Source organism: Panthera leo, chromosome B2 (genome assembly GCF_018350215.1).
Source record: "Panthera leo isolate Ple1 chromosome B2, P.leo_Ple1_pat1.1, whole genome shotgun sequence".
NCBI lineage: Eukaryota > Metazoa > Chordata > Mammalia > Carnivora > Felidae > Panthera > Panthera leo.
The window spans coordinates 135151266-135169883 of record NC_056683.1 but is presented as its reverse complement, the minus strand read 5'-3'; the positions used below and the strand labels follow the sequence as shown (position 1 = coordinate 135169883).

The 18618-nt window shown below is 47.3% G+C and overlaps 1 protein-coding gene and 1 long non-coding RNA gene across 5 annotated transcripts in view; one reads left to right on the top strand and one right to left on the bottom strand.

Annotated features, from left to right (window-relative positions):
* MTHFD1L (methylenetetrahydrofolate dehydrogenase (NADP+ dependent) 1 like) overlaps positions 1-18126 on the bottom strand; it is a 184535-nt gene extending 166409 nt beyond the window's left edge. The window contains exons 1-7 of one of the 2 annotated variants that reach the window (XM_042940077.1): positions 17900-18126; positions 11554-11638; positions 10126-10176; positions 9982-10035; positions 6911-7035; positions 4945-5045; positions 2846-2982 (exon numbers count right to left, since the gene is read on the bottom strand). In XM_042940077.1, coding sequence (XP_042796011.1) covers positions 2846-2982; positions 4945-5045; positions 6911-7035; positions 9982-10035; positions 10126-10176; positions 11554-11638; positions 17900-18126 — 780 coding nt within the window. Of the gene's footprint in view, positions 1-2845; positions 2983-4944; positions 5046-6910; positions 7036-9981; positions 10036-10125; positions 10177-11553; positions 11639-14904; positions 14913-17899 lie in introns of those variants that run through there. The other variant, XM_042940078.1, reaches the window with a different exon arrangement.
* Positions 16807-18618, top strand: part of LOC122220496 — a 48597-nt gene continuing 46785 nt past the window's right edge. For all 3 annotated transcript variants that reach the window (XR_006202893.1, XR_006202891.1, XR_006202892.1), the window contains exon 1: positions 16807-16908. This is a non-coding gene — a long non-coding RNA (uncharacterized LOC122220496). The remainder of the gene's footprint in view (positions 16909-18618) is intronic.

The following is an 18618-nucleotide window of genomic DNA, read 5'->3' as shown; positions in this document are numbered from 1 at the left end:
CCTGGAGACTGCATTGGATTCTGTGTCTCCCTCTCTCTCTGCCTGTCTCTCTCTCTCTCAAAAATAAACCTTAAAAAAAAAAAACAAAAAACAGAAGTAATAAAGAGAAAGTCTACAGTTTCTATGATCCACGGTGGTGCGGTTACAAATACCGAGGCCTCAGGAAACAGAATGTGTGTGCAATGTGAACTTTGAAGAGAACCTTTGTGGATATCTGAAAACAGGAAAGTTACCCAATTTCTAGAATCTCTAGAGAGTAAAGCCACTTAGTCGTTCTCAAAGTTAAAATGAGATTTATCCCAAAGAAGAGTCAAGGTGATTTATTTCCATAATAAAAAAAAGTACTTTGAAAGATGTCTTTGTTTTACAAAAATACAGATACAACTAGCAAAGTCTCTGTGACAGCTGTGAAAACATTCAGCTGCCAGTGAAGGTATTTTTCTCTTTTTCACCACAGCTGTTCAGTTCAGAGCAGGGTTTGTTTTCCTCTTTTCACTAAGCTTCCAGATCAAAAATTCTAGGCTCTGCGTTGCACAGCCTTGCCCTTGAATTTTCTTGAATAGGCTGCCACCGTGTGGTGACCACTAAAAAGGCACGTGGGTTTGCGCTCAACGCCAAGACGTTTCCGAGCTGTCTTAAAATATATTAGATCCACCTGCCGCTCAAATATACCCTTCTAGGTGGAGACACCTGCCTTCCCTGGGCAGCACCACAACCTGCTCCTTTCTGTTCTCCTGCGGCAACATGAGGAACATGTGTTTTTGATGTTGTTCCGCGGTACTTTATTGTACCTAATACACTTAAAAAAAAAAAAGTTTATTTTTGAGAGAGAGAGAGAGAGAGTGGGGTAGGGGTGGAGAGGGAGGGAGAGAGAGAATCCCAAGCAGGCTCTGATCTGTCGGCACAGAGCCTGACGTGGGGCTCGATCTCACGAACTGTGAGATCGTGACGAACTGTGAGATCATGACTTGAACTGAAACCAAGAGTTGGACGCTTGACCGACTAAGCCATCCAGGCGCCCCTGTACTTAATACGCTTTTAATGTAACTTCATTTTGCTTGAAATTTGTTAAATTCAGGGTCATATTTTGAAATTATGAACTTTATTAACCGTTTCAGCCATGAAAATGTAAAAGAATGGTATAAGGCGGGCGCCTGGGTGTCTCAGTCGGTTTAGCATCCCACTCTTGATTCCAAGCACAGGTCATGATCTCATAGTTTGGGAGATGGAGCCCCACATGGGGCTCTGCGCTGACAGCATGCAGCCTGCTTGGGATTCTCTCTCCCTCTCGGTCTTTGTTCCTCCCCTGCTTGAGCACAGGTGCGCTCTCTCAAAATAGATATTTTTTAAAGAAATTCATTTTTTAACTATGGGTGTGCTGGGTAGAAATGCAATTGGTTTTTTGCATGTTGATCTCATACCCAGAAACCCAGGTGGACTCTTTTTCATTCTCATGTTTTCTCATAGATTCTTCTGGGCTTTTTATGTAGGTAATCCTACCACCTAGGATCTAGCACAGTCTGGTGTCTTCCTTTCCAATCGTTATAAATTTTTCCTTTCTTCATATCAAGGCACTGTCTAGTAATTCCCATATAGTGCCGAGGAGGAGTGCTGAGAACAGGCACCCTTATATCTTTCCTATTTCTAAAGGAACGTTTCTAATATCACCATTAAATCTATTTGCTCTAACTTTTCAGGTATTTTATGGGGTTAAAGAATTCCTTTAACTTCCTAGACTAAAAGGTGTTTTTAGGAAAAAAATCATAATGGAGACTAGATTTTACCAAATGACTTTTCTGTATCTACTATGGCGACAGTACAGTTTTTAATCTGATGATATGGTAAATTATGTTCATAGATTTTAATGGATTTTTCTGATATTAAACTACGCTTGCAATCCTATGAGAACCCACACCTGGTGTTGGATTCAGTTGCTAACATTTTGATGATGATTCTTTTAACCATGTTCACAGATGAAATTGGCCCATAATTGTCCTTTAGCATCCTGTCCTTGTTTGGGCACTCATAAAATGGGTTAGGAAGTGTTCTTTTTTTACTCTATGTAAAAAAGATTATGATCTGTTCTTTGATGGCAGTCGAACTCATTTGTAACACTACTGATTGCCTGTTTTGTTTACGTGTTTGGTGGGCAGACTGATTCAATGTCTTTAACATATGTAAGTCTAACTGATTTAACTTAAATTCATTTTGTAAGCTACATTTTCAAAAAAAATTTTTTAATGTTTATTTATTTTTGAGAGAGAGAGAGACAGAGCGTGAGCGGCGGAGGGGCAGAGAGAGAAGGAGACACAGAATCCAAAGCAAGGCTCCAGGCCCTGAGCTGTCAGCACAGAGCCTGATGCGGGGCCTGAACTCATGAATCACAAGATCGTGACCCAAGCTGAAGTCGGATGCTTAACCGACTGAGCCACCCAGGTGCCCCTGTAAGCTACATTTTTTAGAAGTTCTCATTTCATGCAAATTTTCAAATTTACCAGTATAAAATTGTTCATAGCTTCCTTTTTAGAAAATCATTTTTCTTCTGCGGTTATGTCCCTTTGTTTTCTAACATTGCTGGTGTTCTCTTTTTATTTCCGTTATTTTGGCTAGTGGTGTTTCCATTTTACTAGACTCTTCCGAGGACTGACTTTTGGCTCAGCTGGTAACCTCTCACATACATTGCTTTTCTATTTCATTAACTTCTGCTCTTCATTGCTTTCATCCTTGGAGATTTTCTGTTCTTTCTCTAGCTTCTTATGCTAAATGCTATGCCATACATTTCTAGTTCTTCCCCTTTCCTGGTAGAAGCATTTAAAATTCTGTTTCCCACGCGAAAGATGCTTACCTTGCTTTGAAGCTGAGGTGTCTTCCACTGGGAGCTCATTGTCATGGAGCCTCTTCTCTGGAACAGGCATTGCAGGGCGGCTTCCAAAGACCCATGGGCTCCTATTACCAAGACCTTTTTTCCATCCAAGTTGACACCTGCCCACCAAATGGAAATCCAGTATTATGATCAAAACTTCAGAGTCCTCCTCCCACGCAGCTTTAGTGGAAGGAAAAAGAACCTTTTAAAACTTGGCCATCTCCGTCAAGCTGCAGCCTACAATGCCTATCAGTCATAATTTACTCTTTGTGAATTTTATGGTAGAGTGACAGAGAATCATCATCCTGATAAGTCACAGGGTGGAAAAACAGGGTCTATGTGGGTTACCTCAGCTTAATGGCTACTTGTCTTAAAGGTATATATCAAAAGTTAATCTTCTAATAGAACTTTGGTGTATACTTTGGAGGGTTTTTTTTTTTTTTTTTAAATTGAAGTATAGTTGACACACAGTGTTATATTAGTTTTAGGTAAACAACATAGTGACGTGACTATATGTCATTCTACGCTCACCATTAAGTGTAGCGGCCATCTGTCACAATACACCGGTATTTCAATACCACTGACTATATTCCTATGCTGTTCCTTTTATGCCTGTGACTTATTCATTCCATAACTAGAAGCCTGTTCCTCCCACTCCCTTTCACCCATTTTGGCCCCTCCTACCCATGGCAGCTACCAGTTTGTTCTGTGTCTATGGGTCTGCTGCTTTTTTTTGTTTTGTTTTTTTTAAATACCACAAATAAGTGAAGTCATACGATATTTGTCTTTCTCTGACTTACTTCATTTAGCATAATACCCTCTAGGTCCATCCATGTTATCACAAATGGCAAAATCTCATTCTTGTTTACAGCTGAGTAATATTCCGTTGCATATGTATACCGTATCTTCTCTACGCACTCATCTATCAGTGAATATTTAGATTGCCTCCGTATCTTGGCTACTGTCAATAATGTTGCAATAAATATAGGGGTGCACGTATCTTTTTGCATTAGCGTTTTCACTTTCTTTGGGTAAATACCCATAGAGAATTACTAGATCGTGTGGTATTTCTCTTAATTTTTTGAGGAACCGCCATATTGTTTTCGACAGTGGCTATACCAATTTGTATTCCCACCAATAGTGCACGAGGGTTCCTTTTTCTCCACATCCTCACCAATACTTGTTATTTCTTTTGTTTTTGAGTCTAGCCATTTTGATTGGTGTGAGGTGATATCTCATTGTGGTTTTTATTAGCATTTCCCTGATGATCCATGATACTGAGCACTTTTTCATGTGTCTGTTGGCCATCTGTATGTCTTCTTTGGAAAAATGTCTACTCCAACATTTTTAATGTTTTAATCAATTATTATTATTGTTGGGTATTGAGTTGTATAAGTTCTTTATATATTTGGGATAGTAAATATTTTGGAATTTTTGTTTGTTGCATGTTTGGATGTGGAGAAGGGACATCTTCCTCTTTTTTACTCAAGCTGGAATCAAGAAAAATTTAGTTAAATTTTTATATAATCAGCTAGAGAGTCCTTAAGTATATGAAATCTGATAACCAAGAGAAAGAAATTATTCGTCTCTACATTACTGACATAGAAAAGCAAGGTCAAGGGGAGAACGATGGAAATTGAATACTGATTACTGAAAAGAGATATTGCTCCCTGATGAATCCCAATCACGGTTTCCATACCCTGAACTATACCTGACAGCTTCCTCGTTTAAATATGAGACAGAAGTCTTATTTAAGTCTATACACTGACAGATTTGAGAAGCTGACACTTGGGACAGTTTTCATTGTGGTTACTCTGACTGTTCCATGAGAGAAGCTGAACACCTGTTTACAAGTAGGCCGCCCATCTTGACCTGTTTCTCTTTAAAACTGTAATACAGTTAATCTTGTTAGAAAAATCTGTCACGCTCATTTATAGCTCCCAAAAGATGAGAAAAAAGGGCTGACATTGAACATCACTTCCATGTTTCAATTAAAATCTTGCGGAAACAAATGCTTATTAAAAAATCAAGTCAGTACCAATACGTAGGAAATAGTGGCACTTCTGAAGGAGCAACCATACCTGACTTTTCAAGAAGTTCAACTACAGCTCTGGCCACAGGTGAGACGTAACACTCGTGGGCGTCCCCGCGGACCAGCCTCCCCAGGTTTACGTCTGTTACTCTGAATTTGAAAATAAGGGAAGTTGGAAGTCAAAACTTGGTCAAAACTTACTGATCTGTAACTCACATGTATTAATCCCAAGTAACATCCGAGTCAACGTTTCACAGACAGGCTATATTAAATCATTAAGTCGAAATAAAGAGTGGGCAGGAATAAAGACCACTGGCTTCTTAGCGTAGTCCCTCAGGAAACTCTGAAGTGGTCCCTGTGGGTCGGGGACGACCTTGGGAATTCTGGTTCTGCCTGGATCGCAGGACCACAGCATAAGGCCATGCAGGGCCTCGCTGTGCACAACTCCAGGGAGCTCTGTCCAATGTACTACGTGGAATGTGCTCTAAAGTGTGCATACCAGGGTCATAGAGTAGAGCCCACTTCCCCCCTGAAGAAATGTATACCTCAATCAGTATTAAAATCCAGGACCAATCCCAGAACTCTGGGGTAACGTAGCAAGACTTGGATCCACAATCCCCATTTAGCATCGGTATTTATCTCCTTGAGAAGTCAAGGGGAAAAATGAGTGACCAGGTACCTTCAATGGCTTTTGTGCTCTTCCTCATTCAAATCCAGGACTAGCTAGTCCGTAACTATCGAGCTGAAACCAACGGTCTCAATAAAGGCTAGTGACGAAAGAGACATTTAGAAAAGTTTCCATAATTCTCTTCTTTTTAATGAAAGATTTGAAATGACACTTTGATATCTTTAGGTCCTGGATGTATTCGAATTGATTAGGGCTTCTTCTCCCTTCTAGTTAGTCTAATACATGGTCAGAGATTTTCAGGACGGCTTTGCAACCTGTGTTTGGGTCTATCCTCAGACTGAGGGCCCACAGAGGCCGGAGTAACGGAAAAGGCCTGGGTGTGTCGGCGAGGCGGGAGCCTCTTAAGACAGCTGGATTGGGAATCTAACTTTTCATTTGCTTACAACTTTGTAACACTGAATATATTATGTTCTTTTTGGCCAGGGTACAAAACACTTCCTATTTCCACATAGGTAAATGAGCTTTTCATTCCCCAAGACTCAGAGTCCCGATGACCCACATGAATGGGCAGTATTCCTTGTCTCCTGAAGCTGATGTCACGCCAGGACATGAGTTAAAGACAAATATTAGTGCACCACCTACTTGTAGTTTTCCTCTCTAATTTCAAGTAAAACCCTGTGTTCTGAATAAAAGTGCTTGTGTTGCTTTTCTCAAATGACCTGCTTGTGTTGCTTTTCTCAAATGACCTGGGGCTGAGAATATGGTCCTGCTGGTGACTCAGGACGCTGGGTTGTTTCTTTGGTCTGGCAGAATTATCAAGGAAAAGCTCATTAGAAGACAAGGCTGGCCAAGGACTCTGTAAGTCAGGCAGGAAATTACCAAATGAATATGATGGTGTTAAGGACATTATTTCCAGAATGGCACCCAAGCACTACAAAAGGACATGTGCATTTTCTAAAATCTGTAACTTTTTTTTTTTTTAATGTTTATTTATTTTTGAGAGAGAGAGAGAGAGAGAGAGAGAGAGAGACAGAGTGTGAGCAGGGGAGGGACAGAGAGAGAGGGAGACACAGAATCAGAAGCAGGCTCCAGGCTCTGAGCTGTCGGCACAGAGCCCGATGCGAGGCTCAAACCCACGAACCGCGAGATCATGACCTGAGCCGAAGTCGGACGCTTAACCGACTGAGCCACCCAGGTGTCCTGAAAATGTGTAACTTTCTCATACGGAATTTAGAAAGCCCTCAAATCCCTGAAATAGTTAAAGGATTTCTTGCACCTCTTAATTACTGACACAGTTGAAACCGTGGAACTAAAAGAAAAAGAAAAATCTCAGTAGAAAAACTCGCTTAGCAGTAAGAGTTGATTGCTTTCTTTTCTATTTTCTCACCCATCCACATCCTTTTCTGGTTTCAAGGCATTGAGCACTTTGTTGCTAAATGAGTTCTCGGAGATCTGAAGGGCAAGGCCATGTACTCGGGTGTCTTCATTAATCTTCAAGATTTCATCTATAATCTACAGAGGGAAAAAAAAACCCTAAAATCAATTTTACGAAAATAAGAGCCAACAAAAGAACCGATTCATAAAAATGCATCTGCTGTAGTTCCTTTTTCAGTCCTTGTTGAAGACTTGATGTAAAGCAGAATGAATCACATCTAATTTCTCTTTCTACCATGTTTATCAAAGCTCAAAGGAAGCATGCCTGCATTTTAGTGACTTCTCAGTCTCCCTTATTGTGCTACTTCCTGCCAGAACAGAACAAAATAAAACCAAACCAAAGCTCGACAGTTCACGACATTTAGATAGGCAAAAGATAATTCCCTGTCCACAACTATACTTAAGCCAAACGCACTACCAACCTTCAGGGAGACCAGGAAGCATGAGTTTCAGGCATTCCAAACTGGCCCGGACAAGCCTGTACTTCAAACACAACGTGTTCAACAAAAGCTTCCCTACTGTCACACCCAAGAAGCCATCACTGAGGCCCTCAGGTTCTCTGGACCTGAATGGCACACAGAAAGCATTTCCAAAGCCTTATGGTCAATGCATTCTAAGCAGAGAAATCTCCCTTTTATAGGAAGCTCACTATTTACGAAAAAGACCAAAGTACAGTTTGGGAAGGTGATGTAAAAGCTAACGAGTGGCTAGGTAGGTCTTTTAATAAGCAACGCTCTGTCCTCTCTGTTTATTTTATGCCAGGACAGAACATACTGATGCATTTCATTTCACAATATTATTTGTTCGTAAGAAAAAGAGATACCAGCCCATTGATAGGGGTCTCACTGCGAGGAGTATTGGTTTACCGCTTCCGTTTCACTGTCTAGCAAAAAGTCACCGTGGTATGTCCACCTGGTAAGAGAGGACAAAGCTATTTGATCTACAAAAACGAGAAGGAAAATTTTGTTTCATTTACTCACTTATCTTTCATTCATTCAACAGGATGTTGAATGTTTTGAGCACCTACAACTGTACCAGTTCTAAGACCGGAAACACAGTTGGGAACAAAACACCTGTCCTCACGGAGCTTATAGTCTCACGGGGAAGACAGGGGCAGAACCAAAAACTAGTACCATCTCTGGAAGTGGTAAATGACGTGAAGAAAAGTAAAGCAGATAAGGTAAGGGGCCAACGGAGAGATGGCGGGCTGGGGGTGTGGCCAGAGGGAGTGACCTCGATGGGCAGCCCAGAATGAAGTGGGCGGTCTATTGTTACCTGTAACTCGAAGGTGGTAGAAGCAACAACGAGATCTTAACTCACAAATTAAGACCCTTACTCTTTTCCAACATAACGCTACCACCACGCAAATTCACATTCACATTTTTGACAAGGAAAAATCTTTGTCAAAAATTAAGTCAAGGAATTACACACACACACACACACACACACACACACACACACACACGAAATCAAGGGCTATCAACACCAGTGGCAAGGAACCTGAAAAAATACAGACAATGGGTGTCTCTCAAAGGGACAACAAATTTCTCGGCATTTGTTAACACTGGTATGACACGTGTCATGTATTTCTAATATATTATAATGGTAAGTGTGGCAGAAACCATCTGCCCCAGATATGGTTTCCTTTCTCCCTTGGTAATAAACTCTTGACATTTAGCTGTTCTAATAAATGGTCTAAGGCCATCTGGTGTAAAGACTACCTTTCCCAGCCTTCCTTGCTTCGTGGCCAAGCAATTAGGTTCATGTCAATGGCATAGAAGCAGAACTGTGACTTTTAGGAACCGTCCCTGAAGGGAAGAGACGGAGGGCCTGCCTGTCTTTGCTCCTTACCCTTCCTCTTCCTTGCTGGTGACAATAAGTTGTTGAACTGAGCCTTGTGATCAGAGAAAACAGGGAAGGTTAAGAAACACCCCCAACCTCTGTGTACTGCAAAGAACCAAATACAGAGCCTACAAATTCCCATTCATGTCTCGTAAATGATTAGGTGAACTACGTGCCCCCCCACAGCTCAATCTGAACAAAATGCTTGTTAATCAAACTTGGGGAAATTTCCCGCCTTCCCCCAGGCTGCTAACCGTTGGCCCACCCTCAGCTGGATTAGCAGACAACCCCTTTTGAGAAAAGGCTGGCTACAGGGTAAAACATTCTCTGACTCATTATCCCTATTGCAACAATCCTTTTGAATTACGTGCCTCCTTACTAAGTCTGGATTTATTGGACCCTGGCTAGAACGTGGATGTGATATGGAGAGCTGAATCCAACATCTTGGATCCACAAACAATACAGCAGCAAGAGCGAAGGAGCCTAAGTTTCTGGTGCCCTCGTGATGTCACCATAGCATCCTGCTTCTCAACCTGACTTACGTATGAGAAAAATAAACTTCTGTGTTACTTCACGTTCTGCTATTTGAAGTTTTCCAGCACTGGCGGTCAAACCCAAGCTTCCCTGCCATAGCTGGGCTGAAGAAAAGCTAGCCAAGGAAGGACCAAACACGAGCATGGTCTAGTTTCCTCACCGCTACTTATGGGGGTGGCTGCTTCTCCCAGGCTTGAGATGACACTTGCAAAGGCTGTTACTCCCAGAACGTTCGCCTGGAAAGGACGCTGAAGATGATTTCATCCTATTCCTTTAGTTTATCGATAAGCCAGCTGTGACCCAGAGAAGCCAAAGGAATGGCCAAGGGCAAACAACCAGTCAGGACAGGGAAAAACCCGAACTAGTCCTCTAGCCGCTGACACCCAGACCATTTCCACTGGCCGCTACTGCGGCAGCCGAAGAAACGCAACCAAAGTCACCGAGTCATAGACCACGTCTTCCACAGAAACATCTACTAAAGGACAACAGGCGAACGAGCATTTACGCTAGAGGGAAAAGCGATCTTCCCTCTCAAGATTCAGCCACGAGAATAGGCTGATCTGTTCAAGCACCACTGAGAGATGTCAACAGGTTTGGTAGATCTGAAGAGGAAAGCGACCGGAGCGTTCGGGTGCCCGTGGTACTTACCTCATCTTCGCTGCTATCTGGAGGAAGGCAGATGTGAGTGATGTTCAGACCAGCCTGCAAAGGGAACACAAGGTTATTCTGCCACGGTAAGAGAATGTGCTATCAAAAAATTATGACGAATTTGTGGAATTCAACAATCCTCACCTCCTCTGCCAGATTCTGGTTTATCTCCTGCATCAAGTTATCATCACCTGCCTTAGGAAAGGGAGCAAGAATGACAACGTAATGACAACAAAAATGTCTTGAAAAAGCACAAGACGTAACGCAGAGACTAATTTTGTGACTATGTTGCCTAATTAATCAGAAAGAGAAGGAAATACAGAATCCTATAGCTCACAAAAGAAGACCAAAAGCTGGTATTTATTCACATATGTATTTCACAACTTTCAAATTATGTTACTTTTAAAAAATAATAGCCCTCCTGGGGCACCTGGGTGGCTCAGTCGGTTCAACATCCGACTTCAGCTCGGGTCATGATCTCGCGGTTTGTGAGTTCGAGCCCCGCATTGGGCTCTGTGCTGATGGCTCAGAGCCTGGAGCCTGCTTCGGATTCTGTGTCTCCCTCTCTCTCTGCCTCTCCCCCGCTCGTGCTCTGTCTCTCTCTCAAAAATGAACAAACATTAAAAAGATAAAAATAATAGCCCTGCTAAGGCACATGGAGCCACACAGCCAGCACCTCTTTCTAAATGAGGACACCAAAGACAGGAATTGAGAGGACTGCCCGTAGCCGGAAAGCGATCAGCAAGCACAGTCCCAGGAGGCCCAGGCCTCAGTCACTTTTCTTTCTACCCTTCTCGCCTGCCTCTCTTTGTAGGGCATGTGGAGGCAGACCACACAGAATGCGAGTGACTCGAGCACAGCTCCAGAGTGTTGAAAATCACAGCGCTCGCGGCCCTAGACGCTGACGTTCTGACACATTAAGTGCGTGCCAGAAACGACGGTGGAGGCCCAACTGCTGTGCTGTGTTAGCTTACGGGCTTGGCTCGCCTCATCACTTCCCTGCACCTGTCACCCCAGGGGGGTGCCAAGAAGGATGGCACACAGTGCCAACCGTAGTCGGGAACGAAGGGGCCGCAGCCAGGAGATGTACATGAATGCAAAGTCCTTCTGGCACGCGCTGACGTCTGGCCCTTCAAACGTACGGCAGGCTTCGCCGGATTTAGTAAGATTACTACACGCCATGCCCCGTCACGCATCTGTCTGCCACAGAAACAAAGGGGAATGTTTCCCCTTCGTTTTCAAATCATATCTGATAAGCGTTTATGAGCACACACGGACGACAATATATCTACAGAATACAACTTATGTGTGTGCCTAGCTCCTAACCTCTGAAAGCTCCCCGAGAAAGACTCACAAAAGACACACTCAAGCAGAGCGGTAAGCAGCCAGTAACCAGGTAGAAACAAAATGACCAAAGGAAGAGGGAAATGACAGCGTTTCCAGCCGTGCCCTCTCTTCCCGCCCAAATGGGACTTATGTGACCGGAAAATGGCCCTGGTCTTCTCTACACAATTATCTTCTACATTGAAAGGCATCCTAAACCAGTACGACTGAACCACACTCCCAGCTTACCTGTATAATAGCCAGCACCGGCTTAAAGGCAGGGTTTTTTTCTTGCAATAAACTCAGAACCTCTTTCGAATTCTGAAGGACTTCTCTACATTGAGAAAGAGAGACAGCATGCAGTCACGTCTTTGTTAATGGCTAGAAAGGACGGATACGACACACTTTCCTCGAAAGTTCGTTACTGTAAGTGGAAATAGACAACATAAGGGTGCGCTCCACCCGCGGGAAGTGTGGCCAGGCGGGGCAGGGTAACAATGTTGAAGCGCGCACGAAACAAACCGGGACCATCTGAGTTTAAAGACGCGCGGACGCGTGCCACGTAAAATGTTAGCAATTATTTTCTAGGGGTGACTTTTTCTCTGGTGTTTTCCAAGTTTACTGTAATACAAATTTCGCGTTTTTTTTTTTTTTTTAAATAATCCCCTTCCTCCACCCACATCCATCCCCAGGGGTTCCCCCCACCCCTGGGGACCTCAAACATCGGTGGGGGAAGGTAACAGAGACTGGGGAAGAGGCTTGCGGTCAGAAAAGTGGTGCGTCAGGATAAATCCCGGGTCCCAGAATTTCAAGAAATGTGAAGGGAGTGGGTGAGGAAGAGAACAGAGGGGAAGGAGGAAGGGAGGGGTAAGAAAAGGGAAGTGGGGGGGGGAGGAGGGAGGGGAGCACCAACAGTAGGGACCCATCAGAATTTTATATTCTCCCAAGGCCTCTTAGGGAGAGAGTGTCTCCAGTCCTCTGGGCTCCCGCCATCCAAGTCTGCATTTGGACTTCCTAAAAGTCCCAGTAGGTGACTCCTGGGCCCAGGGAAAGGGCTGCGCGCGGGACAGACCTCGATAATGTGGTGCAAGTCACATACTCCCTCTGCGGTCTCCGGGATGAGCGATTTCACCACCACTGCTGTGAAATGGTCCTCACTTGCGTGTGAAGTTGGCTTTTTCTCTCTCACAGTGACAGACAAAAGGCTCAGCCAAAGCAGTACCCAAGCCCCTTATTAAGACCATCTTGGGGCACCCGGGTGGCTCAGTCGGTTTTGAACGTCCGACTCTTGGTTTCAGCTCAGGTGAGGATCTCACGGTTCGTGGGTTTGAGCCCCGCATCCGGGCTCCGTGCTGGTGGTGCAGAGCCTGCCTGGGTTTCTCTCTCTCTCTCTGCTTCTCCCCCGCCTGTGCTCTCTCAAAATAAATATTACCAAAAAAAAAAGACCATCTTTAAGTTTTGTTTTCTGTCTCTGACAGGGTCTTACATGCACCTGACAGCTTCCAAAAAACGCAGGGGGAAGTTCCGGCCAGACTCCAGCTGCACCGAATGGCCGAGGCACTGCAAAAAGGCATCCGTCCGCTTCCTCCAGTTTTCAGAAGAAACTAATGTGCCTACTGGCGGGAACTGCTCTCAGGACTGCTAATTGGGGCCACGTTGGGTCCCTACTCCTGCCTGGTTCCTAAAGGCACTGGAAAGGGGGTCCCCAGTGGTTTTGGCAGTGTGCGCGAGGATCATCTGGGAAGCTTGGTAAAAAGAAAGGTTTCTGTGTCTCATCCCGGAAAGTTGGAAAGTCGGATTCAAAAAGGGCTGGGGGTGAGGCCCAGGAATGTGCATCTTCAACAAGGGCCCTGGGTTGGGGGGGGCGCTCTAAGGTAGTTAAAGGGGAAACAGCCACACGTCGGGATGCAGGCCTCCCATGACCCATCGCGACGTTTACTGTGTCTCTGACAAATTCCAGGAACCTCATGTGTGGAGACCTTTGTTCGCCTAATCGTACGGTCTCTTTCTGTGACTCAAAGCTACCCTGGAGCACTAAAAAACACACATTCCGACGGCAACGGTTTTCCCGGTTCAGAGCCTTGACCATCCCTCGGTAAGTGAAGGCATCAAACACCTGGAGAAGCACACACCTGTCACCACCTAAGCTCACACGGCTAATTCTCCCCGTCTTGTTGCAGGTAACATTTCATTGTTTGAGGTTACTCCTTATTTGTACACTAAGTGAGCACGAAAGGAGTCACCAGGCTCAAAAAACCTAAAAAGCAGCATACATGTTTCTGATCAGAGATTCTCTCACTCCTGTGAGGAAAGCTGCCTTGTCAACTTCCAGCTGGAAGGAATGCGTGACTGTCCAGCCCGGCTGGCTGCCCTGCGTAACTGCAATTCAGAACTTTGTGGCTGAAGAAGGTGGTAATCATCTGTAATAATGTAAATAAGTAGATTAAAGTATCCACTTCTCAAAGGACTTCAATTTCCTCCATTTTGACCTTCAACTTTCTAATTGACTAAATTCTTCATGTCCAGCTTATCTCTTAACTCAGACAAAAGCATCCCTTGAAGGGATTCAAAACTACCCCCTCAAGCAATAAGGACTGCCCTGAGCCAGCAAGACCCCACCCAGCCCGACCCCCAGGCAACGACCTGATCTTTACTGCCCACCTGCGACCCACATCTCCCTTATATAAAACTAGAAGCATTTTCAGTATCTTCAGACTTTGGAGACCGTCTTTGGGACACCAGTCTGCTGTCTTCTGGGTGCTGGCCTTGCTGAGATAAATTCCTTTCTTGTCCCACCACCACTTGTCTCTCAGCCTTTGGATTTTGTCAGCGGCGAGGGGCCAAACCTATTGTTTGGGCCCCTCGGAGCCACGTGCTCTTGCCCCCGGGTGCTCCGGTTCCATCACCAGTGACTCCAATGACACGCTGGTCTCCCTTTGGCCGTGAAATAATGTGTGCACCAGGGTGCAGAATAATGACCTCTTTTTTCAGCCTCCCCTGCAGCCAGCTGTGGCCACACCCGAGTCTCCCAGGCAGCAGCTGCTAACATGATTGAAAACGATCAATTTCAGTACATCCCTAAATGCAGAGCCAATTGATTGATTTCAAAGGCGAAAGAGGTGACCAGCGCACAAAGAAGAGTTAAACATTTCCAAAACAGCCGTCAGTATTCTGAGAAGTAGCCCAGGTTGAAAGCACCACTGAGCAGTTTAATCCATCCACGCACTGGTAATTTAGCGGATACATTCACTATAATAGTGGTATTGCTACAACTGATGATGGCTCGGATTACTGGGTACTTCCTATGAATATTTCCTCCCATTTTCCCTTTTTACAGAACTCTTGAGTGAGGGCTGCTTGTGGCCAGCCAGCCACACTAGAGGGCACACTTCCCAGTTTCGCCTGCAGCTCGATGGGGTCCTGTCCCTCACAACTGGCCAACAGGCTGGGAGCACTGGCCAGAAGGAGGCGAGGAATGTGCAGCTAAGAGGTACACCAGCAGCTTGGCCCCCTTTCCCTCTTGCTGGCTGGGAGACGGGAGCAGCCACCTTCCACCCAGGGCTGGAGCAGTGAGCAGAAGCCCTCGGGTCATCATCCTACCTTCCCTGGTCGGCCTCCCTCTGCACACTGAGGCCCACAACATTTGGGGGTATCTTCAGTAAAGCAGACCAACTAGCCTGTTGCCTCTGGGTGCACAAGCCTGATCTGGGAGCTTTCATCGTATTTGCTGTGTAAGATAGAGAATGAAAGACATCCCATTGTTTGAGAAACCACTGGAAGAAAAAAACGCTGCCAGTTAAAAACTACGGTACAATCTTTTCTTAACACAGTGTTTACTTTGTAAATATTAAAAGAGCTTTTAAGACTTCTTTAGACATAGATATGTTTTATTTACCATAACCGACTCATATGAACATAAACAGTAAAACTGGCAAACAAACTGAAATATACCTAAAACTTCTTCGCATTCAGGATCTGACTCGTCTGAGTGACTTTTTTTGACTCAAGAGTCCTTGATGGCAATTTCGTTTTGCTTTTTTATTTCCTCCCCCCACACAGTATCACCCTCTGTGCCGTCAAGGGTGTCAGTGATGCAGCATTTTGTGAAAAACCGTAGCATTTTTGCCCCTGAAATTTTCACTTAATTTCTGACACCCATTCTGCAAGTTTTAATGCTACGGCTTTCTTGATTCTACCAGATGTCAATGGTCAGTTGTCAGACAACAACCAGAAATCATTTTATTTCCTGAAATGGCCCTTCCATGACTTGTGGATGGAAATATTGGGGATTATGCTTTCGAGGGAGCTTATTCGTTAACTCTTCTGGTATATGTCCCTGAAGTAAATAAAAAAAAAAAAATAACATACATAGATTCCCAGAAGTCTATTCTAGGTGACTTCTAGCTAGGCCCACCTCCCTCCTTTCCTCCCAGCCCTCAGGGAATCTCTTGGAGGAAAGTTTTGTTAGCAGATGCACCTAGGTCAACTAAGTTGCAACAATACGCATGGCCCAAATCCCCACAGGTACAGGCAAAGACAACCATGCGATGACTGTCATCTGGCCAACAGCAACTGTCAGACACAATCCACTGAAAGACCAGTTTTGGGGATATTAAAAATATGTCTCTTTGGGGCGCCTGGGTGGCTCAGTCGGTTGAGCGTCCGACTTCGGCTCAGGTCATGATCTCGCGGTCCGTGAGTTCGAGCCCCACGTCGGGCTCTGTGCTGACCGCTCAGCGCCTGAAGCCTGTTTCAGATTCTGTGTCTCCCTCTCTCTCTGACCCTCCCCCATTCATGGTCTGTCTCTCTCTGTCTCAAAAACAAATAAACGTTAAAAAAAATTAAAAAAAAAAAATCCTGACAGCCAATATCTGTGGAGGTCTTGATAGGACAATTCCTGGACTGTGCATTTTGTATGTGTTCTCTCGTGCAATCCCTTCCGTAACCCTTTGAGGTAGACTACCATTCTCCCCACTGTAGCTCCTTCCCTACCAGGATCCTGACCCAGCCCCCCTACTGACCACTCTGCTCATCTCCAAGTCAGGCAACAAAAAGAACAGTGATGAATGGAATCCATGAATGAACCCAAATTTTAAGTGATTCATTCACCCACCATATCACAAGTGTCCAACGTATAAATGGCACTCAGCAGTGACAACAAGAGACAAGGCTCCCGACCCCAGAGCTTTCATTCCAGGTAGGGAAGACAGACAATAAATGAACAAAATTTCAGGAGGCAAGTAAGAGCTACCCAGAAAATAAGAGGGTGATGGGGTGGTGGCTCCTGCCTCCCATACTGTCTTCAGACCCGAACGCACAAAGGTGAGCTCAGGGGTACACTGGTCACAATCTAATGACCCGAGGAAGCCTAAGTAACTCCTATATTCAGAAAGAAGACAAGATAAACAAAAAGCTCCTTAGCGTCATCGGCCACATCATAAAGGGCTTTGGGAACAAAGGGGGTAAAGGCAATTACTTTTAGAAGGGAGGAGAGAAGGAAAAAGGAAGAGGATGCGAATGGAGGGCCGTGCAACAGCTTGCTCAGTGACACGGCATTCTGGAACCAGAATCCTCCTCCGGGGCGGGGAGGCACGCCACCTCCAGGTTTGTCCCGAGTGCTTCACTCTACAGGTTTAGGGCTCCAGTGAACACACTTCTCCAAGAGGGGCCCGTCAAGGCTCTTCCTCGGCTCTCTCCCACTCAGGGGACAAAGAGGGCTGACGACTGGGGCAGAAAAGCGGCGCGAGTTGGGGGGATGGACTTAAGCGGCGTCTCCGGTGGGGAGCAGCGAAAGGCTCCGCCCAGCGCTCCCGCGGTTCCCTTCTGGGTTGGCCGAGAACTTTCTACACACAGCTGCGCTGGGGACTCCTTGCCCGCCCGTGCAGCAATGCGGGGCACGAGCTGGCCCGACTGCTCCGCCGCATTCCGCATGGTGTCGGGTGGGCCCCGCTCCACGTTCACACGTCCGGGAAATTATTATGTAACTCAAGAGAGCACGCTTTCCCGCCCGCAGGAGGCTGCGGCGTTGCGGGACAGGGCAAACCTCACCCCCGCAGGAAGGGGCCAGCTTTCCGCACGCGGGGGCGCCGCGCACAGCCGGGCGGCTGACCGGCCTAGGCCGCCTCTCGCCCGGGGCCCTACCTACTCCCGGCCCCGCCCCAGCCCCGCCCCTCCTCCCCTCCTGGCCCCGCCCCTCCCCCTCCCGGCTCCCGCCCTCCGTCGCGCCGCTCCTTCCTGCCCCGCCGCGCGGGGCGCCGCGACACCAGAGCCCGCCCCGGTGGCGCACGTGGAGCGGGGCACGCAGGCTAGCGGCGCCCGCCCCGCCAGGGATGCTCGCGCCGCCCGATGCCCTTCCCGGGCCCCCCACCTCCCGCCCGCCCGCCCGCGCTCTCCCCGCCGGCCGCCGGCGCCTCTAACGAGTCAGCACCAAGCACGCTCGGGCCCGCGCCCAGCGAAGCCCCCGCGGAGGCCCCCGGGACCACGCCGAACCCGGAGCGCTCCGGCCGCCCCAACTCCTGCGTCCCCCACTCCCCCCCACCCCCACCCCAGCTGCCGCCACCCGGCCCCGGGGCGGCGGCGAGCGCCGGACGCTCACCTGACGATCGAGTCCCGCGCCGAAGGCGCCCGGCTGCCCTGGCCGCGACTGTTCCCGGCCTGGGCGTCCTGCAGCCGCCGCTGCCCGAGCAGGCCCTCCCCGCCGCCACCTCCGCCGCCACGGCCGCTGCTGCTGGCGCGACCGGGCGCTTGGAGGCGGAGCGGCGGGCCCGGGGGCCGCGGCGGGCGGCGGAGCCCGCGCAGGAAGAGCGGCAGGCGCGCGCTCATGGCGCGGGGGCGCAGCGAGACCCGCGAGGCGGCGAGAGCGACGGGAGGCAGGACTCCCTCCACGCGGAGATGCGGCTGCGGCGCGCAGACGGGCGGCGGCGTGTAGCTCCTCCCGAGGGTGGCGGGGCGGGCGCCAGGCGGGGAACCGGCCGGCGGGTAACGGGCCGGTGGTAGGAAAGACCTGCACCTTCCTTCTCAACCGGAGCGGGAGCCCCTAGGGGGCACTGCACCTAGAGGCCGTGACGTTGGGAGGGCGGGAGCCTGCGGGACGCGGGGCTGGTCCTTCCAGTGGCCCGGTCCTCTAGGGCAGGCTCTCTGGCACTCAGTCCTGCTAGAAATCTGGCTAGAGGAAGGTGTGGCATCAGGGAGGGCTGTGGCCCATTCCAGAGATAGTACCTGCTCCCTGTGCCTAGGATGCTGATAACTCTCTGCCCTCAGGTGGGAGTTTGCTTCCTGGAAGGCCACTTGGCTGAGCCTCTAGTTTAGATACCA